The 23,828-nt window shown below is 39.4% G+C and overlaps 1 protein-coding gene across 7 annotated transcripts in view; it reads left to right on the top strand.

Moving 5' to 3' along the window:
* LOC109426380 (G protein-coupled receptor kinase 1) overlaps window positions 1-23,828 on the top strand; it is a 359,171-nt gene that overhangs the window by 261,993 nt on the left and 73,350 nt on the right. For all 7 annotated transcript variants that reach the window (XM_029875606.2, XM_029875602.2, XM_029875601.2 and 4 more), the window contains one exon: window positions 21,726-21,827. In XM_029875606.2, coding sequence (XP_029731466.2) covers window positions 21,726-21,827 — 102 coding nt within the window. The remainder of the gene's footprint in view (window positions 1-21,725; window positions 21,828-23,828) is intronic.

The following is a 23,828-nucleotide window of genomic DNA, read 5'->3' as shown; positions in this document are numbered from 1 at the left end:
CAACTTCAAAATTTCAGCAAATACGAAGCAATACTAGGTGAACATACTGACAAAAATGTGGAGAGGTATTTTTTGGTGTTTTTGAGATAATAGCTTTTTAGTAACACCATAAATATAAGTAGTGCCAGCGTGTAACTTTTTACTGTTACACATTAGAGAGTTTATGTCTTCGAGAAAGTTGTTCATTTTAACTAGATAAACAACTATTTCTTAGACGTCAAAATTCCACGGCCTACTGTTTTCGAGTTATTGTATATAAACTAGATTTTATTGATAAAAATTGTCAATAAAACACATTTTGATGCAATAGTATGAACTATTTTTTATTGTTTTTGCTTTCACGATACATAGTAGGTCATGAAAATGTTAGTTTCGTGGAGCTCCAGTTTCACAATCTCTAGAGATTGATCAACGTCCTTTTCATCCAGGAACAAATCCACGAGCTCTCGGCAAGATATTTCGCGCTCTAAAATTTAAAATGATTGACAAAATAGGTTATGCTTAGAACATTTTGAAAATAACATGCAGAGCATTAAAAAATACCTTGAGGCATGCTGATAATATTAAACTGACATTTTCATGACCTACTATGTATCATAAAAATTAAAACAATAAAAATAGTTCATACTATTGCATTAAATGTGTTTTATTGACAATTTTTATCAAAAAAAATCTAGTTTATATACAATAATTCGAAAACAGTAGGCCGTGGAATATCATTCCAATAATGGAACATGTGTTCAGTAAAAGGGTTCTAGTATGTTTCTTGCGTACTAGCACTTTCCAGTCTTCGAAGAGTTAGTACATACATGGATCCCTAACCCAATTTGATTTCCTTTGCATTGAGTTTAGCCTCAGATGGTGAGGTTTTTAACTATATGCAAAATAAAGTTGGTAAACTCAGTTTTATTCAAAAACTGGAAGTCACCAAAACACCAGTAGTAAGGACTAAATACTATAATTCCTTGAATTACCAGAACACATACTGCAAAATTGAATAATAGGACGACACTAGATTTCGGTTTGGTAGATCTAACACCGCAACGCAACCCAAAAAGGCGATCTACCCACGCTACGGGCTCCGTTAAAGATCGAGCATCTTTTAAACCCCCTCAACCATTCATCCCTCAGCACGGGTCGCCTGACACCTTGGATTGGGGTTACCTGTTTGGTGGACTTTTTCCCCCGGAACAGGTGGTCCGTAGTGCTATTCTAAGCCGGCAGCTACACGGGCTCACTTAAAAGATCATCTATCGAATGAATTTCAACACCCCCGGCTAAACAACTCCTTGGATAATCGTCATAACAAGCCCAATAAAATGCGTAATAATCACGGAGAAAGCATCCGAAATTCGAACTAGTTTCTCCGCATATTTCCCAAAGATTTCCCCCCTTCATTCCACCGGGAAACCAACGCAAGAAAGATTAATTGCGCCCACATGATTTATGGATAGCAACTTTCCGAATAAATCATCTCCCCCCAAACCGGATGTCCGGCGTAAGTGCGACAGAGAGGACATTTTCCCACGAACAAGCGGACGCCAAAAAGGATGATAATTCACCCACACGGAAAATTTATTTTGATAGCGCGATGACCATGTGTCATCAACTATGTATACTTGGAGGCATTCAGGGTCAGCGATGTTATGTTGGTTATAGCCTCCATAGCAGCAACATTGTCGATCGGTAGTGGCGGTGGACTGGTGGTAATGGAGACGCATGGTGCTTCGAACCGATTTCAATTACACGAGCCATCAAAGCGAAAAATGATGGTTTAATTACAGCTTGGAAATCGAACAAAGGCTTTTCTAGCATCGATTACTCTCATGGTGTTTTCAACATATTGTCAGTTGATGAGAAATATGAGGATTTTATGGGTCTCCACATGTGACCCCTGTGCTTGTGCACACTTTCACAGCTGTGTCGCGGAAAGGACTGAGCATGCAGTAGGTTACGTATGGACTGTATGCACTGTTAGATTCTAAACTAAATGCTCTATTTTTCCCAAACAAATACGGATCCATTCCAAGCGGACCAAAGTTTGAAACATTGTAATAGGGTAAGCCTAGGCATACAATTTAAAGCCATTTTAGTGAATTTACCCTGTTTTGAAATACCCGGGAAATGTTAAAAAGTCTTTATTGTTGCGCTTCGCGTGTGAACTGCTTCGGCTACAAGAGCCGAATAAACATCTTTAAATGCCATAACTGGTACATTTACCCTATTCAGTATTTCAAGCGTGGTGAATATTCATGCAACAAGGCTTAACCCTCTAATACCCAAATTTCTCGATTTCGTGAATTTCAGTTTTTGATTTTTCTAATTTTTATTTTTGAACATCCCCACACTTTTATATTTTTCCTGGAAACCAATTTGGGGAACGGATTTTTTGGGATGAAAACATTTGGAGATTTTATGATTATTGTTGAAATATTATTATTTTAAATTTTTCTGACAGAAAATTTTATTTTCCGTGTAATTTTAAGGAAAATAATTTTAGAGTGTATTCGATTCCCTTAAACTATTAAACAAGGATAGAATGATTTGGGAAAAATTTAAAATATGTTAATTGTAGCGATTCAATACAAAATAAACAATGACTTCTAAAAGGTGACTAAAACATCAATTTTTCAATGATTTAAAAAAAATGTAAATACGCTTAAAAATACACCAAAAACCATTTTGAGATACACAGAACAGTCCTAAATATCAGCCAAAAATATAAAAAAAAAAGATTTTCCACGAAACAAAAATTACAAAAATGCTCAAATTATACCCCGTCTAAAGGCGGGATTGGGTATTAGAGGGTTAATCTCGTTCATTTGCATTGGGGCACATGCTAAAAACTGATCAAAAATGGAAGGCTCCACACCACCACCATCAACGAAGTACCACGTGAAGTGATTCATCTGCCTGGTCTGACGAGAATAATATTGACACACATAAATTCATCCTGGACAATCAATGCCGGTTTAGAGAGCAGTTAATATATGCAAAATGAGACCATATCATCCCCTGTCCGCGAGGCGGAAACATGGGGGCAGAACAGTTGGTCAATTGAAGCCTGTAATTAGTAAGAGAAATTAATTATCGTTATCAATACCGAGATAATGACAGTCACTGTCATATTTCACTTCATTTTGCCGTTTAATTGGTTCCGCGGGAATTGGCCAACGAGATGAACGATGGCAATCGTTGCCGGGAAAAATAATTATTATTGGGTTATTCGTGGGGGTACATTGGATCTGGTCCCAAAAAACAGGATGATGTATCGTTTTTAGTGCTCTGAGGGCAATGTAATGCAAGGCTGTCAAAATAAAAACAATTGATTTTTTTTAATCATCTTTATTAGTATCTCATTCAATTTTTACATTCATCAACTTAATCTAGGTCAGGGGTTTTCAGATCGTGCACCGCGGTGCACTTGGTGCACCGCGAAGCCATGACAAGTGCACCGCGGCACTTCTGCTTAATAAACTTCTGAAAGTCTCTTCAATAAAGACAAATCAATCAATCAATCAGCTTAATTAAAAAAATAGAATAAATAGAACAAGGGGTCCATGGCAAAACTATTGCAAGGTGCATCTAAGAATTGAGAGTAAAATTTCCATGGTTCACGCCAGCGAGTTAACTTTGAATCCAGCAAAATCCCTCTCAGATATTCGCGAAGAGTCATGGAACTACTCCCGAAATAAATATCTTATTTATACTAAGAATAGATATTTACAAACATCCTACAAGGTATCTGCAATGTATCATCAATGAAATAGCAATAACATCTCAGCATCTTATATTTCTGAGGTTTCAGGGTTTCACTGAGGTTCTCTTTATGAATACTTGAACACAAAACACCACTAATTTGGCAGGTATTGTACACACTCAGTTTTATTTCCCGAGCTCGGCTGTGCAAATCTCGGTTTCTGAATTTTAACCGAGACTCAGCTAACAAGACGGTAGGTTGCTTGGCAACAGGTCGTGTTATACTGATTTTCGGCATTTATAAGCTGAAATCTCATCAAAACATTTAACTGACTATTCGGCTGTGCATATCTCGGCATTCTTTAACCAAGATTCGGCATTCTCAATTAAGTGTGTACTATAAATCTGCTCAGGATTTCACTCAGCATTCATAAAGATCTTGTTTGAAAATTTACAGAAATATTCACAGTAATAAAATAATTCAAGTCGAGTAACTGTGTTGCTTCACTATGCTCCTATAAGTAATGAAAAAATGCAGAATAGTTTTATAACTTGTTTGTTCTTTCTCTTTTTTGATCAACGGTTGTATGCACCTAAGAGTCGTTCTGAAAAATACGTCTGCATTTTTGACAAATTTGAATAGATTTTTCAAAGAATCATGATTCATGAATATGTGCACTGCACACTGATATATTTTCAAGAAGTGCACCGCGAGCCGAAAGGTCTGAAAACCCCTGATCTAGGTTTTCTGTGTATTATAACACACTATCATCCTAATTTGGTAAAATAAATTTAAGTTATTATCAATACTAATTAATAACATATTACATTTCATTTGCTGTAGCAATTAAGATTTTTTGCAGGCTTTATTTTTCACCTGCGTGTCAGAAATACATTTTTTAAACTTATCCTAACCCTAACCGAACTTAAACTAATTATACAAAGAACTAATCGTAGAAATAGAAGACTGCAACGATTTTTGACGAAAGTTTGCAATGATTTTAGTTGACATCTGTTCCAATGTTTCAATATTAGAAAGTTGATGCAACTAATTAGTGCTATACCAGGGAGGCAACTTCAGAATCATTTTCAAAATTTTATTTTGAATCCTCTGAAGTTGCTTCTTTCTGGTATTGCAACAGCTCGACCATATTGGGACAGCGTACAACATGGCTGGTCTGAAAATTTGTTTATAAATCAAAAATTTGTTTTTGCAACAAAGTTTTGATTTTCTATTAATAAGTGGGTATAAACACTTAATGTATTTATTGCACTTAGTTTGAATACTTTCTATGTGGTTTTTAAAAGTTAAGTTTTTATCTAGTAAGAGCCCTAGATACTTAACTTCGTCCGACCAATTTATTGGAGTTCCCCTCATAGTGACAACATGTCTACTTGAGCTCTTGGCTTATGTGGAAATATGATAAGTTGAGTTTTGGAAGCATTTGGAGAAATCTTCCATTTTTGCAAATAAGAAGAAAAAATATCTAAACTTTTTTGCAATCTACTGCAAATGACACGCAAACTTCGCCCCTTGGCTGAGTTACCTGTGTTATCTGCAAATAACGATTTTTGACATCCCTGTGGCAGATCAGGTAAGTCGGAGGTGAAAATATTGTATAAGATTGGTCCCAGTATGCTGCCTTGTGGAACACCAGCTCTTACAGGTAATCTATCTGACTTGGAATTTTGATAGTTTACCTGAAGTGTTCGATCTGATAAATAGTTTTGGATAATTTTAATAATATATAGTGGAAAATTTAAAATTTTCAATTTTACAATCAAGCCTTCGTGCCAAACACTATCGAATGCTTTTTCTATGTCAAGAAGTGCTACGCCAGTGGAGTAACCTTCAGATTTATTGGAACGAATGAAAGTTGATGAGTAGTCGAATGTCCATGGCGGAATCCGAACTGCTCATTGGCAAAAATAGAATTTTCATCAATATAAATCATCATTCTATTTAAAATAAGCTTTTCAAAAAGTTTACTGATAGATGACAGTAAGCTAATTGGACGATAACTAGAAGCTTCGGCAGGATTCTTGTCAACGGCTAGCATTTTTCCATTTTTTCTGGAAAATATGCTAACTGAAAACATTTGTTAAATATATTAACTAAAAATGATATGCAACTTTCTGGAAGTTTTTTGATGAGAATATAGAAAATTCCGTCATCACCCGGAGCTTTCATATTCTTTAACTTCTTTATAATAGATCTCACTTCGTCCAAATCAGTGCCCAATGAATTGTCGAAAATGTTCTCATGATTGAGAGTGTTTTCGAATTCGCGGGAAACCTGATGTTCTATTGGACTAGTGAGACTTATACTGAAATTATGCGCACTTTCAAACTGTTTGGCAAGTTTTTGTGCTTTTTCAGAATTAGTTAATAATATTTTGTTATCCTCTTTCAGCGCAGGAATAGGCTTCTGAGGCTTTTTCAATATTTTTGTCAATTTCCAAAACGGCTTAATTCGGTGAAACGTTTTTTAATTTCCTTCTGAAGATCCTGCCAGATTACTTTCAAAGCAGGATCACGAGTTCGTTGGAATTGTCTTCTTCTCACGTTTTTAAGACGGATTAGAAGTTTCAGATCGTCGTCAATAATAACTGAGTCGAATTTGACTTCACACTTTGGTATTGATGCGCTTCTAGCTTCGACTATAGTACTAGTCAAAGTTTCGAGGGCATTGTCAATATCAAAATGTGTTTCCAATGAAACATTAACATCTACATGGCTATCGATGTATGTTTTATATGTATCCCAGTCAGCTCTGTGATAATTGAAAGTAGAGCTGATGGGATTAAAAATCGCTTCATGGGAAATTTGAAATGTTACAGGAAGATGGTCAGAATCAAAGTCAGCATGAGTAACCAATTGGCTACAATGCTGACTTGAGTCAGTTAAGACCAAATCAATTGTTGAGGGATTTCTAGCAGAAGAAAAACAAGTGGGGCTATCGGGATATTGAATAGAAAAATATCCTGAAGAGCACTCATCAAATAAAATCCTGCAGTTTGAATTGGACTGAAGATTATTCCACGAACGGTGTTTCGCATTAAAATCACCAATTATGAAAAATTTGGTCCTGTTGCGAGTTAATTTTCGCAAATCAGATTTAAGAAAGTCTATTTGCTGGCCAGTGCATTGCAAAGGCAAGTAGGCCGCAATGAATGTATGTTTACCAAAGTTTGTTTCAACAGAAACACCCAAAGTTTCAAAAACTTTGGTTTCAAATGATGAAAAAATTTTGTGCTTGATGCGCCTGTGAATGATGATAGCAACTCCACCACATGCTCAATCTAGGCGATCATTTCTATAAATAAAATAGTTTGGGTTTCGTTTGATTGAAGACCCAGGTTTTAAATAAGTTTCAGTAATAACTGCAATATGCATATTATTGACTGTTAAAAAATGGAATAGCTCATCCTCTTTGCCATTTAGAGAACGAGCATTCCAATTTCAAATGTTCAAAAATTTATTTGGATCCATTACCAAAACGTAATCCAATTACTATTTTATTTGTAAATTTAACTCCAACCTGGACTGCTTCAGCCATAGTTAGAGTTTTGAACATTGCATCAATCATTTGTTGCAATTGTTCAGATAAAAAGTCAAAGTCGGAAGCAGACATGCCTGAATCACGTGCATTTTCCGAATTTGATGTTTGGTGATAGGCATTATTTGAATTTTGCTTACCCGCAGCGATCGTTGATGGAAGAATTTGTGTTGTTAGAAAATCTACCTGCAGAGTTTCGGGTACGACTAGCTTTCCCATTCATCTGTTGGGTACGTGATTCAACAACTTTTTTGCGGATAGGGCAATCCCAAAAGTTTGACTTATGGTTGCCACCGCAATTCGAACATTTAAACTATCTGGTATCTTCTCTTACCGGACAGTCGTCCTTGGCGTGAGAAGAACCTCCACAAATCATACATTTAGCATCCATGTGGCAATGTTTCGTTCCGTGCCCCCAACCCTGGCACTGACGGCACTGAGTTGGGTTCTGGAGGCTTACGAAAATGTTCCCATGTCACTTGGACATGAAACATTTTCTTCGCCTTGTCCAAATATTTCAAGTTATTTAGATCACTTTTGTTGAAGTGAACTAAATAAAATTCTTGAGAGATACCCTGTCGAGGATTCTCAGAGCGGGTTCTCTTTTTCATTTTTATTACTTGGACTAGAATGAATCCTAGAAATAAGTTGAGTTCAGTTTTGATCTCATCAGGCGATTTGTCGTCACTAGAGAGACCTTTTAATACGACTTTGAACAAGCGTGCAGACCTGTCGTCGTATGTGAAAAATGTATGCTTCTTCTAGGTAAGGTACTTGAGAAGAAGATCCCGATCTTTCAGGGTTTCCGGCAATACGCGACAGTCTCCTTTCCTGGCAATTTGGAAGGAAACCTTGATTCCCCTTATGGAGTTCAAGATCTCCTGCCTAAAACCAGCAAATTCACTGACGCTGACCACGATTGGCGGCGTGTTTTTTAGCAGAAATTGAAGCACCTGGGCTAGAGGCATCCTCAATTTGCTGTTCCGAAAAATTGTGCAGCGTTTCATAGGGATTACTCATTTCAACGAAATTTTCGTCCGAAACAATTGTTTTATTAGAAGGAAGCGAAGAAACTGAAAGTTCTCCTTTCCTTCTAGTTTTACCGCGTTTTACGACGGTTTTGAACCCCACTTTTTTGGAAGGAAGCGGTGAATTCAAAGATTCACCCTTCCTTTTGTTCGATGATGCAACCATGCTTTTGTTAGAAGCGACCGTCCAGGAGGTTTTTTCCCTAATCGGTGTCCAAGTAGGATTACCACCGTTTCACTAATCTAATCTAATCTAATCTAATCTAACACATATGCAGCCAGTACAAGAAAGCATCCTGGAAAATAATCGGGTTAGATTACGCCCGATTATTTTTCTTGTCACTTGTCAGTATTGATGCTTGCAGCATATCGAAGATATGTCACAAGCGTCAAAGCGGCCAGGCCTACTGCGTAGCGTTTACCGCAAAGATGATTTTTCGAAATGATTCGATGGTCCTTTGCACGAATTTTTGCTGGCCTGCTTTTTCTCACAGAAAATTTGACGTTTGGGAGGTGCACTAGGCAGACACCGCTCAAACGTAAAATTTTCTGTGAGTGTAAGCAGGCCAGCAAAAAATCGTGCAGAGGACCATTTCGATTCATTTCAGCTTAGAATCGAATTACTTCTAGAATCTACAGGGGAGGAAGGATGCGTGGACATACCGTACCAAACGCTCCATGATGTAAGATATGATATTGTTGTGAAAATACATATTATAAATGAAAAAAGAAGCATGAAACGTTCTCACCGAATTTGGATAATCCATCCGTAGATCCGCTTGGTAAGTGATTTTTTCGGACGTCCAAGGGCCTAATGTTGTTAACTGGATCCATTAGCTTGACACCTTCACGTCCCTCAGTCACATCACAATATCGAATAACAAATACGCATTATTTGATCGAAATACTCCTTGTGCTTTCGATGCACAGAACGGAACCGCGAGACAAACACTCCAAGATTCTTCCAAATGATCTAGAATCGAACCATGGTGAAGCAACCGAAACTTGCACACTCTTCGTATGTACAGCAGAAGTTTTCCTTCAATTCCACTGGCAAACAAGCCGCGGTTGTAAACTAAGTGCAGTAAACGCACTTTTCGCACTTCTTTGTCGCGGATGTTTTCACGTTTGGACGATTGAATCTTTTATGACTACCGGATACGCGGTGGCACGATACTTGTAGCACTTTCAGTGGATTTCGTTATCAAGATAATATTTCCACCTTGGTTTCCACTCTGTAGAACCATATCCGCGGACATAACATCGGCCGAATTTGTTTTTATTTTCTACTCAAGAAGAGACGAATCCAACTAGGATTACCACCGTTTCACGGAATTTTACTTCCGTAAACGGGTCCAACGAATAATCGAAGGCACGGGTCCAGGCAAGGATTGAAAAGGAATCAGTAGGTATAAATTTAGCGCTGAAAAGTGCTATTGTAGGTAGTACTGATAAGTAATGTTAAATTGCTTTAGGTAGTAAAACTTCCTGCAGCAGAGCGAGCTTACGTCCGCACAGCACAAGAGTACGATGCGAACTGAAAAAAAAAACACACAATTGATGAAATTTTCAATTGCCGTATGATTGGACAGAGGGACATCACAAGTTCAATTTAATCAATTCAATCCTCATTAACATTTTTAGTTTTTTTTTCGTTTCCAAAATCTGTTGTCATAATTGAATTAAAAAAAAAAATTATTATGAATGAAAACCAAATGTCCTAAAACCCTCTTTAAATCCCCCGAAACACCCTTGGAACTCCTGGGGACCCACTCAAACGCCCCTGAAAACAATATTAACTCTCCTAAAGCCCCTGAGATTCACTTAAACGTCTCTGAGCCCCCATAGACTCCATGAGACATTTCTAGAACTCACTAGAACGTTCTAAGAACCCGTGATACCCTATGATGCACTCTAAAACACTGAAATGCTGCTGAGACCGCATAAAATTCCGCAGAAACCTCACTAAAACCCCTTGCAACGCACCCGAAAACCCCCTCTAATCTTCTGAAGCACTATGGACCCCATGACACTCCTCTGAATTCTCCCGAAACGCCCTTGCCGTCCCGGTGAAACTCCCTGAGTTCCCAAAATGCAACCGCAATCCCTTGAGCTCACCTAAAGACTCCTTGAAAACCCGCTTGAAATCCAGAGAGCTCCCTGAAGTACTGTGAAACGCCATCGAGAACTCCTGAAAACTACTTAAGAAATGCTGGAACACTTCCGAAAATCCCTTGAAACTTACACTACCGTTCTACGCATAGTTGCCCCATGTTGAAAAACTTGAAACTGAGAAAAACACGATTTAAGTTTATTTTGGGAAATAACTCATACTTTCATGCGTGGAGCGGACCTGGTGTGGTGGTTAGAACACATGACTATCACGCCGAGGACCTGGGATCGAGTCCCAATCCCGACATACTCACAAAATGTGGGTTCTTCCTTCGGAAGGGAAGTAAAACATGGGTCCCGAGATGAACTAGCCTAGGGTTAAAAATCTCGTTAATACAGACAAAAAAAAAAATACTTTCATGCCTGAGGTATTTAGAATCAAAAATTTATACACATACAGTATTTTTTCCAAAAAAAAAAATGTTTAGTGGGACTGTTATGCCTAGAAATGTGGTCCTGTCGGTAAAATTTCTATGCATATCAGTCCCACAAAAGTTACACGCCTTTTTCTCGCTTGACGATGTCTGCTATTCAAAATTGTTGTTCTATATTTTTTTAATAACGAAAATTCATTCTGCGTAAGGCTCAAATGTCTTGAGGAAAAACAGAGCCGAAACACAACATAAGAGTGGCTTCAACCTTTAACAAAATCTTAATAATCGGGTGAGTAGAAATCAGGTGAGAGAATGAATTGGTAAATGACCAAGTAGGTTAATGTTAGTGGGTAAGTGGATGAGTGTGAGCTGCCCCAAGATTGAGTGAGCTAGTGAGTTAGTCAGTTACTGACTAATAGAGTTATACAGCTTAGGTAAGAGAGCTCTTCCATGTATTCGAATGTGTTAGTAAGATAATTAGTAAATAGATGATTAAGTGTGTATGAATTAGCGAGTAGATGAGTAAGAGAGGCAGTGAGAAAGTGAATTGAGGGGCTAATGAGTATGGGAGATCTGTTCCATGAGAGAAAGTGTATTAGTGAGTAAGTCAGTAATCAACATAAGAACATATTCAATCGACAGCTTACAACGAAAAACGAGTTTACATTACTTAACCCTAAAAGGGATACCTTCATGGCCTCAGTTTCGTCACCTCGCTGAGTGTGTTCCATCAAAGACGAGCTCTGAAAGGCGCCTGGGGTCCAATGGACCCCAGGTATCCCTTTTAGGGTTAAGGAAAACAGAAATGCGATTGAATTTACGGTTTTTAAAATGGTTTCCTATTTACAAATTGGCGGTATTTTGTACTGCATGGGCATGTTTCAGCATCTAAGGCTTATTCTTTCCACTTAACATTCAAATCTACCCTAAATGATACGCAATCAATCGTTCTACTATGAACATCTTTTGAAACTAATTTTGCTGTCTTATAACAATCATTTACTGGGGCACCAACGTATTCACATACCATTATTTTTACTTCTGCTTCGGATACCATACTGTCAATATTTGCTAAGAACAGAGACACTCGCTGATCTCTATTAGGTAGAGATATAGGATTGTTTACACTTCTATCGCAATATGGTCGATGCACACTGATCCGCTCAGACGATAAACTTGAACTTTCGTAACTAATGTTCGTTCCATTGATAAGCGTTGAGGACAAAACTGATGCAGGGTGATGAAGTGTCGTATTAGAAATACCAACCATTGATGAGGATGATGACATAGTTTGCAATATTTCGGCGACTTGCAGTTTCAGTTCAGCAATTTCGTCATGTATAGATGTATCATTGGATACAGCTTTGATGTATTGTTCTTTCCATATTCGAAAGCGCGGTAGACAGTTTCCACACATCCAAACCACACCTCTTGTAAGATATAATTAGTAGCTGAACTTTGCTTAGGTCGACACACATCGAATGGAATGATGCAGCGCACGGTCCTTCGCAAACAATAAAAAGACGGGTTGATGTGTTGATCCTGTTCGTACATATTTTGCAATTGGGTGCTTATCTATGAACGGGATGATCATTTTCCATAGTTTTCACTTCAAAACTTATATTGAACGTGAAATCAAGAATCATAGGACGCAGCTAAATAACTCGTCTTTTAGCGAATCACCAATCAACGAATATTTTCTGCCGAAAATCAACAAAAAATATTATTCAAACGCGAACCACGTACATAACAACGTTCAGAGCGAGCAACAAACATGAGTGAGTTAGTAAGTTAGTGACTAAGTGAGTCATTGAGTGAGTTTGTGTGATTGTGAGTTTGAGATTTAGTGAGTAAGTAAGTTGGTGAGTTAAAAAGCAAGCGAGTGACTAAGTGAGTTAGTGAGTAAAGTAATGAATTAATAAGCATATGAAGCATATGGGTGAGTGAGCTAATGCGTTAGTGAGTGAGTGAGCTTGTTAGTGAGTGCATGTGTGAGTAAATTAGTGAGCAAGCGACCGAGTGAGAGAGCCTGTTATTGAGTGAGCCTGTTAGTGTGTTAATAAGTAAGTTCGTGAAAGAATGTGCACCAACTCATAAACTTATTCATCAACTAGGTCTCTCGTGAACTGGGATTTATCGAAAGGCCTTGGCGCATGTTTTTCATTGTGCAATTTAAGGTATGTCGATTTTGTTTGTCACAATCTTTCGTGTGACAAGTTTGTAAATGGATAAGTAAGAATGACATCATTCACTGACCAACTCACGGCGTTTTTCTCACGAAATATTAAAACCAATAAAATGACATTCTCGAAAATTGCACAACACAAAATCAGACTGCTTTTGTTAAAGCTTAAAATCGAGATGAACTGTCGGTCACACTAACTAAAACTCTCACCAGCTCGCTTACACTCTGAGATTCATCACATCTGATAACATATACCAGTCATTCTACTCAAAATCCTCAACCTCAATTAGCACAGCAGGGCTGGTAGCAAGTCACTTTTTAGTGACTTAGTCACTTTTTTGGGTTGGTCACTAAAAAGTCTCTTTTTTTTAAGGTCAGGTCACTAAAGTCACTATTTTCACCTAAAAAGTCACTTTTTTCAACTTTTTTGGGAAATTTATAAAATACGGATTGAAAAATATTCAAAAATGTTAAACCATCAAATGATGCCACATTAAAAAAGTCAAATTTTCCCTATACAAACCGTTCCATACAAGAAAAAAATCGCATCGCAACTACTTTTATGTCTTTCTTTAGGATCCATGGGAGACATTAAAAGAAAATTGGCTACTACTTGCTCCTATCCTGCAATTTCAATCAAGTTGTCGGCGATGATTGAAATATTCCAAGATAAAATTACCACATTAGCCATTAAATACCTCTGAGGAAACATTTGGTCGTCATGGCTGCTTTTCTCGGTAGATCAATCATTGAAGAATCTAAATCTGGTTAGATTAGATTTCTTAGTGAAGCGTGTTTTTACGAATTGGAATCTATTTTGTAAACTGGAACAGCCATCTTCATGCACAGATAAACGCCCAAAAGTAAGCAATGCCCTTGTAATTTCATAGTGTTGAAACTGTTGTGTTAAAATTGATTATTCAAATGTTTACAACACCTCAAATAATGAGAGTGAACCATGCACGGCCTTGAATAATTTTTCAAGACCATTACAGCGCTTTGCGGACCTCTAAATTTCTTGGCGGACATTATTACATTACGGACATTACGGACCTTCACAGACCTGCACAAGCACTGGTTGTTTTGTGGACTGGACACAAAGGCTTATATTCCATGGAGATCTTGTAAGATCTGTACCATGTATACAGTTCAATATAATACTCCATTTACTTGTTAGAAGGGTCATTGGTCTGGGGCGTATAGAATAGTCATTCGTATAATACTAGTTTTGCTTGTAGATCCTGCACCTACATTTCATGGAATTTTGGGACGACCTAGATCATATGTAGAACTAAAAGTAGTAAAACTGTTATAGAAATCTTCAAAACATATGCCTTAAAAAAGGGGGTACGTAGAGAAATATTTCAAGTATTACATCAAAATTACTTAATTGCTTTCTGTTATTCATTTTATTTTATTATAAGAAAATTTTTGCAAAAATATTCAAGATATCATATTTGAAAAATTCTTATTCAAATTCATTCGCACATTTTTAAGCATTTGTCTATCTAAGTTTCCATCAAGGAGAGCCAAGGGCTGAAAGTCTCTTTAATAAAGACAAATCAATCAATCAATCAAAATCAAGGTGAAATTCATGACAGAAAACATCCAACAAGTTTTCCAAGAGTTTCATAATTTATTTATTTTTTCTTGACAGAATTTTCATGCCATGCTCATCTAGTTCTGCACAATATAGGGTATCGCGCCACTTGGGCGGTGGCTTCTATATTCGTCTGTTTTCCACTATAACTCAGTCAATTTTGAACCAATTGACTTGAAATGTTGTGTCAATTGGTTCAAATTTGACTGAGTTATAGTAGAAAACAGACGAATATAGAAGCCACCGCCCAAGTGGCGCGATTCCCTATTCTAGAAAATTGTAAAAACATGCAGCTTTGTACAATTTTAGGAATGGAAGATGAAAGTTTTTCTTGAACATTTTCATTATGCGGTACTCCAGAGTTTTCTGAATCAAATTCGTTCTACAATGTTTCCTCACTAAGCATATTTTTGTGCCAAAAGTCACTATTTAGCCACTTTTTTGCTATCTGAAAGTCACTATTTGGTCACTATTTCAGAGATTTTGGTCACTAAAATAACTATTTTGACCACCAGTTCCTGCTACCAGCCCTGGCACAGCATATTGTATTGGCTTCGTCATGCTCCATGACAGTTGAGCCTTAACGCAGTATTGAAATATTCATGCTAATAAGTGAAGTAAGTAACTAAACATGTTTAATGTATCGATTTCGCGTAAATTTTTTATAGTGGGACTGTTATGCGTAGAATTTCAGTTCTGTGACAGACATGCGTAGAAATTCAACGTAGGAATATTTGACTTGCCATGCTTTTCATTCACCCTCATTCTTGTTTTGTACACTTTCGAACGTATTTGGTTCGATCGAATCAGTAGGCCATTTGATTTTGCTGGCGTAAACGGGAATGCGAACGATTTACGTTCGAAAGTGGATTCGATCGAAAACAAGAATGAGGATGATTGGGTCTTTGTACAAAGTATATTTTTTTATGTTTTATGAAAATATATGTAGATGCGCTTGGTGCAAAAAAGTCAAAATCGTCAAAAAGTAACGTGGGGCAACTATGCGTAGAACGGTAGTGTAGTGGCCCCTGGAACGCCCCTAAAACCTTCTGAGATCTCTTGAAAACCCCTAAAGTATTCGGTATGCTCTTCGAACGCTCCGGAAGTGCTCTTGAAACTCATGCAACGTGCCCCTGGAATACTCTGAAACGCCTCTGAGTGCTCTTGAAAACCCCCTCAAACCCCATGAAAACACCTGAAAACCTCTGAAACGCTCTTAAAACGCCCCTAAAACCCCTGATATTTCCAGACACCCTTGAAGCGCCTCTGAAAATCCCTGAAACCTTCTTATACCCAGAGATGCATTTTGAACGCTCATGAGCTGTGAGCGTGCCGAAAATGTTCACTGTTTGATCTTACGTTCACATTTTTGATCACAATCTAGGCAAATAGATTGCTCACGGGATGGTGTTCAAAATTGACAGCTCAGATCGTTAGCTAAATGTAAATATGGTTCTTGATATTTGACGATGCTGCGCTTGCACATGAATTTTCACCCAGTACAGCGAACTGTCTTATTGGTGGTAATAAATGTCGTGTGAGATGTTGGGTGGCCAAGATATAAGGGCTTCCATGCGCGTAACTACAGCTCATTTGGCCCCTCAGCTCCAATGTCAAGCACGCTGGCTGTAGTGCATAACAAGCGTGCACAACATTGAAGCTGAGGGGCCAAATTCACTGTAGTTACGCGCATGAGGGCTTCCTTCATTACACCAGGTCATAAACAGACCGAACCCTGGACACACACACCGAGTCGTGGCTCAGATGGGTATCCCCAGATTGGCAAGACGCTTTTTCCGGTAGAAAGTGTTGTCTAAGAACTGGCTCGTGCCGGTATAATGAGTCATTTGTATTGAGTGGAAGACAAATAGCGGAAGGGATCCTCTAATAAGAGACCAGACCAGACTATTTTCAATCGTTCTTAGAGAATTTGCCACTATAATATATATAATATAAGATTTCGCATCCAACGGTATTTAAAATACCTTGTGAAAAGCTCCACGACCGACTCAACCGACAGGTGCATCCTAGCGATGATAACCGAATGACTGCAAAGGTCACAAATCTGTTGCTATTAGCTACACAGTGCACTGTGTTCAAACACCCACTAGATTTTGAACTTGAACACGGCTCACGTGAGCACAACTCCTGAACAGAACATGAACAGAACGTGTTCAAATGCATCTCTGCTTATACCCCCAATGGAATTCCCTTGAAGCATGCCCATAACACCTCATGAATGCAAGAAAAAACTTGCTATTAGAAGGCACAAAATGTTGCTAATTGACAAATTGAGAGATGACTTTGTGAAAAAAATCGTGTTCTCATGGGATTCTTCTCCACGACTCCGCATTCGAAAGATCGACGCTTTAACCAACTGAGCCACAGAACAGGTAATAGTTCTGCGGAATACAATGCCGAATTGGGTCCGAGCCCACACCATGAACATTCCTTTTTTCACAAACCATCTCTCTTTCGCCTTAGAAGCCAAAACACAATACACCAACGAATTGTGGTGAGAGCGATTTGTTCATATGACACCGAGACTTACTCGTTGGCTATGGGAATAATTGTGGAATCCTAGTACGCGGTTGGTACAATTCTACTGAATCAAGATTAGATAGCGTAATGGAATTCAAAATATGGGTTCATACGCGATGAAAATTATGCTAAATTACGACTTACTGGTGGGAATTTCCCAGGAGCTTCTACTTGAATTTCTCCACGAGCTCCTTCTCGGATTCCTTCCAGGAATGTCGTCAGGAATGCCCCCAGTATTTCTTCCTGGGATTTTCCAAGAGTTCTTTTAGGAAAATTCCTTCCGAGTCTCGTTCATGAATTCTTTCCAAGACTCTTGTCCCGCGATTCCTTCAGGGATTTCTTCTAGGATTCCTCCAGGTATTCTTTCCCGGAATTCTCTTGAAGTTCCTTCAGAGATTCTCCCAGAAATTCATTCTGGGATTCCTCCTGAATATCCTTTTGGGATTCCTCAGCGGTTGATTCAGAGTTCCTTCGAAGGTTTCTTCTAAGATGGACTCCCCCAGGAACTCCATCCGGAATTCATCCTGGAATTTCTTCTAGGATTTTCTCCTCAGTAAGCTCCTCTCTGGGGTTTGTTCTGAATTCTTTCAGAAGTTCTCTCTGTGATTCATTGAGGAGTTCAAGAAATCTTATCAGATTCCTAAGGGGATTCCTTTTGGGGTTTTCTCAAAAGGTGTTTCTGGAATTGCTCCATGAATTCCTTACAGGATTCTCTTAAAAAATCCTTCTACGGTGTTTATATCAATGCTTTCCGCGATTCCTTCAGGAGTTATTCTAGAAATTTCTTCAGGAATTCCATTAGAAGTTTTGTAAAGGATTTCTCAAGAAGTTTCTTTCAGGAATTGAGGATATTTCAGAATTCCACCGTCTAAAATTTCTCCAAAAGCTCTTTCAGAGATTCCTCCAAAAGTTCCTTTTATGACTAGTCCCAGAGCTCCTTCCGAGATACGTTAATGAGTTCCTTCCTTGATTTCTTTAAAACTTCCATCTGCGATTCTCCAAGAAGTTCCTTATCGAAATCCTTCTTTTGAGGGTTTCTTTGAGGAGCTCCTTCTGGGACTCCTCCAAGAGTTCCTTTATGAGAAGGCATTCCTAGAGGTATTCAGAAAATTTTGGAGGATTCCCGGAACTCCTGGAGAAACGTTAGGAGCGATTCCTGGAAGAATCTCAGAAAGTATTCCTGTAAGAATGTTGGAATGAATTCTTGGAAGAGGTTCGGAACGACATTCTGGAGAAATCTCGAGTTGAATAGGACAGATCGGTGAAGTACTAGATTTGTAGTAATGAGCTGAATTTTAGTATGGTGAGAAGGTCAATTCTCCGTTTCTGCAGTGAAATGGTACAAAAAGCGTGAGTATTATGATTCCTTGCCTAATTTGATGCTGTTTGAGCAAAAGTTTGCACAACAGTGTTGTTGTTTTTTCCATTTCTTGTAACATAAACTACATAGTTATCCAAAGTTTTACTCAAACAGCATCAAATTAGGCAAGGAATCATATTACCCACGATTTTTGCACAATTGCATTGCAGAAACGGAGAATTGACCTTCTCACCATACTAAAATTCAGCTCATTACTACAAATCTAGTACTACACCGAACATGCCCCATTGCTGGAGAAATCTTGAGAAAAAACCGTAGAGGAATCTTGAAGAAATCTCTGGAAAAATTCTGGAATTTCTGGAAGAACTTCAGAAGGAAATTCTTGAATAAATTTCGGAAGGAATCTCTGGAGATATCCCTGAAGGAATTCTTGCACGAGTCACGGATGGAACCTCATCAGGAATCACTAGAGAAACTTTTGGAAGAATCCCCGAAATAGCTCCCTGAGAAATTCCAGAAAGAATTGCTTGAGGAATTTTGAAACTCGTGAAGACATTTTGGAAGGAATTTCATAAGCAATCCTGGAAAAAGTACTGAGTGGAATCCCTGAACACTTGAAAGAATCCTAGATGAAACCACTTTAAAAATCTCCGAGAAACTTCCGGAAGTATCCCAGGAGTAACTTCTAAAGAAACACTAAATCATTTCCTCGAAGAATCTCACGATGAGCATCCTGAGGATTCCAGGAAGAAATTGCTGGAAAACAGAGAAATGAACTACAGAAGGAATCCCAAGAAAAATGCCTAGGCGAATCCCAGAAGGAGCTCCTGGAGAAATTCCAGAAGGAGCTCCTATGGAAATCCAACGCTCGAATTCCGTCAACCTCCAATTAAATTTTGGCTAACCACCAAGAAGGGGGAATATGCTGGTGGTATACAATAGTACATCTTATAGTATAGTATGCCCCTTAATTTAAACAAAATTGCCAACTAAAAAGCTCAAAATCACTGAGATCTCAATTTTGACAAATTTTGCTTCATCCTGTGGATTAGGGGGGGGGGGGGGGGAATAGATAATATCCTCTTAGCAAGTTTAGCTTAGCTCGCACTAATAACGTTCCACGATTTCATCTTCAATATTATTTAAGTTCTACCTACCCCCGCCTGCTGTCTCATCACCCTCAATAAAACGTGAACCATTTTATTGGCGACAAGTTTCTTTGATTACTCTGCATCTCCGGCAAACAGAAACATTAATAATAATCAAGGTTCACTTCGTATTCCTCCGGTGCCAAGTTTTCCTCTTTGCAGGTCGGTAGAAGAGCCACCCGAAGAAAGTAGGTATATTCATTTACCTACAACAGCACTAACGAGCAAAAATTGTCATTTGGTTTCGGATGCACGTTTCTGTTTTTGTCCTGGCCCCATAACGACTGGTTTGCTGTGGGTGGTCGCTACGATTCCGACGACGACGACGTTACACACTCAATTAAGATTGCCGGGATATCAGCATTTTTCCATTCTTTTGCCGAGATTTGCACAGCCGAGTAATCAGCAAACAACAATTTTGCTGAGATCTCAGCAATTTTGACAGTTCATTGCTGAGCTTCGGCAATCGTTTTGCTGAGAGTCAGCTAACAAATGTCACTTTTTGCTGGGATATCAGCTGATAGTTTTACTGAGCAGACGGCTGTGCGCGTTTTTGCCGAGCCCGCAAATCTGGTTTTAGTGTGTAGGAAGCTTGTTGACCCTCGGCGGAATGTGACATCGTGGATTGCTGCTGTGTCACCACCAGCGCTGTTATTGGTCGTGAGCTTCCCATGACGATGAACAAGTAGGCTCTTTCATCGTCACAAGACAAAACGAGCATTCGCGCACTTCGTCATGTCATTTTGCAATGATCAAGCGTCATGACGGAAATTTTCAAATTGTTTTGAAATTAAAATTTTCACCTGGTCCAAGCAAATTTAGGCTAGCCGTTGTATTTAACAGATAGAGAGGGCATACATTCATGCTTTAAAGGATTTAAACAATGACAAACTCCATGAATGTTGTAGTAATTGGCTTGTTTACAACCATGTCACGCTCCGTCGTGACCGAAAAATGAGCGAATATTGTTAGACTCTCTTGGTCATTGTCTCCCGATTCGATGACATTGAGAGAGGCAATTCTGTAAAATTCGCGTGACGACCCGTGTTGACGCTGACGCTTTCCAAGCCACCGCAGCCGGCAAAGTCGTTTTTGTCCTGTGTCCGACTGAATGATTAAATAATGAATGTCACTACGCTTCCCGATAGTTTTAGTTCTTAATTACATTACTCGTCGTGCTATGTGCTCACTGAATCACTCAAAGAACGGTCGGGCTGTCGTTGTTGTTGTTGTTGTTGCTGCGTTGATGATGATGCTGATGACAACCGGACTGCTTAAGCCTTCTAGTCATTGACGATGAAACAAGTTGCTTTCATCCCGGAATCGGTTTCTTTATGGTCCGTTTTCCGCTTCAGGAGCAAGTTTTTCCCCTTTGAGAACAGTCGCCTGTCTATAGGGAAAGTCGGAATGAAAGGCGCTTTTGAAATTAGACGAATTGAAAACACCGAGTAGGAAATCTTGGCTTGCTTGGAGCTGTAAAGGCTATCACTTCTGCTTTGTTGCGTTTCATTGCGTGATAATGAAGTAATTCGAAAATTACATACTTACTGAATTGCTTTCATGGTATAAAGCAACGTGAATAAAACAACTACCCAATCAAGTAGAAATACATGAAAACTTCCATTGCCGGTCTCGGCAATTTTCTTCAAATGAGTAAATCATAACTAGTACATTGTGTCTGGCAATTGGCAATCCGCAAACCAAAGCGAACTTGTGCCACTGAAACTCGTCACAACTCTTTTGAAATGTATCATTCTTAAAACTACATTATATACCTCCTTCTACTAGAGCAATTTATCCCACAATCTCCTAATTATGCTCCCAGAAGTCAACCATAACTACAGCGATATGTTTACGTCGCAGATCGTTTTCCACAGTCAGTATCGTCCTCCAGTATCTCCTAGGAACAACCAAAACCGGCCTGCTGCGAGCTGCTCATCGCGTAATCGCATCACGCTCATCTATTACTCTTCCGGGGTTTTCTGTCTCCCTCCCCATCCATCGCATATCTCACACTCATATCCGTCCGACGAAACAATGGTCGTTAGCAACTAACAGTTTGTTTTTCCACTTCCACTTCTTCTTCTTCTGCTTTCAGATCAAAGCCTACGAAAAGACAGAGTGCCACGACGAGCGGCGGAAGCAAGCCAGGGACATTTACGACAATTTTATTATGAAAGAAATGCTGTCGCACACACACGTGAGTATATGCTGAGTGTTTTTTCCCGTTAGCCTAAGGTGGGCGTTGGGGGGTGTTTCTCATCTTTGCTCGTCTGTCTGCATGTCTGCATGGCAATTTCATCAGCAGGGGCTTTTATCGGTGTGCCAGATCGGGTGCTATATGTTGTGACGAGACGATGATGAGATGGGAATTGACATGGTTCCATCAGGGGAAGATGCGATCTTTATGTTGATTTTTCAAGAAAATTAGCTATACAGTTATTAGTTTTAGATGAAAGCATTACCAGTTTTCTAGGGCAAGATTTTTCAGATTCCAGAGGACAGATTTTCAAGCATCCAGGGAAAAGCTTTTCCAGCTCCAAGGGAAAAGCTTTTCCAGCTTCCTGTGGGTAGTTTTTTCCAGCTTCATGTGAGAAGCTTTTCCAGCTTCCTAGAGGAAGCTTTTTCAGCTTCCTGTGAGAAGCTTTTACAGCTTCCTGTGGGAAGCTTCTCCAGCTTCCTGTGGAAAGCTTTTCCAGCTTCCTAGAGGAATATTTTCCAGCTTCCTGTGGGAAGCTTTTCCAGCTTCCTGTGGGAAGCTTTTCCAGTTTCCTGTGGGAAACTTTTCCAGCTTCCTGTGGGAAGCTTTTCCAGCTTCCTGTGGGAAGCTTTTCCAGCTTCCTGTGGGAAGCTTTTCCAGCTTCCTGTGGGAAGCTTTTCCAGCTTCCTGTGGGAAGCTTTTCCAGCTTCCTGTGGGAAGCTTTTCCAGCTTCCTGTGGGAAGCTTTTCCAGCTTCCTGTGGGAAGCTTTTCCAGCTTCCTGTGGGAAGCTTTTCCAGCTTCCTGTGGGAAGCTTTTCCAGCTTCCTGTGGGAAGCTTTTCCAGCTTCCTGTGAGAAGCTTTTCCAGCTTCCTGTGGGAAGCTTTTCCAGCTTCCTGTGGGAAGCATTTCCATTTTCCTGTGAGAAGCTTTTCCAGCATCCTGTGGAAAGCTTTCCCAGCTTCCTGTGGAAAGCTTCCCCAGCTTCCTGTGGAAAGCTTTTCCAGTTTCCTATGGAGAGCTTTTCCAGCTTCCTGTGGGAAGCTTTTTCAGTTTCCTGTGGGAAGCTTTTCCAGCTTTTTGTGGGAAGCTTTTCCAGCTTCCTGTGGGAAGCTTTTCCAGCTTCCTGTGGGAAACTTTTCCGGCTTCCTGTGGGAATCTTTTCGAGCTTCCTGTCGAATGCTTTTCCAGCTTCCTGTGCAAAGCTTTTCCAGCTTCATATGGAAAGCTTTACCAGCTTCCTGTGAAAAGCTTTTCCAGCTTCCTGTGGGAAGCTTTTCCACTTTCCTGTGAGAAGCTTTTCCAGCATCCTGTGGAAAGCTTTTCCAGCTTCCTGTGGAAAGCTTTTCCAGCTTCCTGTGGAAAGCTTTTCCAGCTTCCTGTGGAAAGCTTTTCCAGCTTCCTGTGGAAAGCTTTTCGAGCTTCCTGTGGAATGCTTTTCCAGCTTCCTATGGAAAGCTTTTCCAGCTTTCTGTGGAAAGCTTTTCCAGCTTCCTATGGAAAGTTTTTCAAGCTTCTTGTGAGATACTTTTCCGGCTTCCTGTGGAAAGCTTTTCCAGCTTCCTGTGGAAAGCTTTTCCAGTTTCCTGTGGGAAGGTTTTCCAGCTTCCTGTGGGAAGCTTTTCCAGCTTTCTGTGGGAAGCTTTTCCAGCTTTCTGTGGGAAGCTTTTCCAGCTTCCTGTGGGAAGCTTTTCCAGCTTTCTGTGGGAAGCTTTTCCAGCTTCCTGTGGGAATCTTTTCGAGCTTCCTGTGGGAAGCTTGTCAGCTTCCTGTGGGAAGCTTTCCAGCTTCCTGTGGGAAGCTTTCCAGCTTCCTGTGAGAAGCTTTCCAGCTTCCTGTGGGAAGCTTTCCAGCTTCCTGTGGGAAGCTTTCCAGTTTTCTGTGCAAACCTTTTCCAGCTTCTTATTGGAAGCTTTTCCAGCTTCTTGTTGGAAGCTTTTCCAGCTTCTTGTTGGAAGCTTTTCCAGCTTCTTGTTGGAAGCTTTTCCAGCTTCTTGTTGGAA

This window comes from Aedes albopictus, chromosome 3, assembly GCF_035046485.1.
Source record: "Aedes albopictus strain Foshan chromosome 3, AalbF5, whole genome shotgun sequence".
Lineage (NCBI taxonomy): Eukaryota > Metazoa > Arthropoda > Insecta > Diptera > Culicidae > Aedes > Aedes albopictus.
Note: the sequence above shows the minus strand (reverse complement) of the source record. Positions and strands in the feature narration are given on the sequence as shown.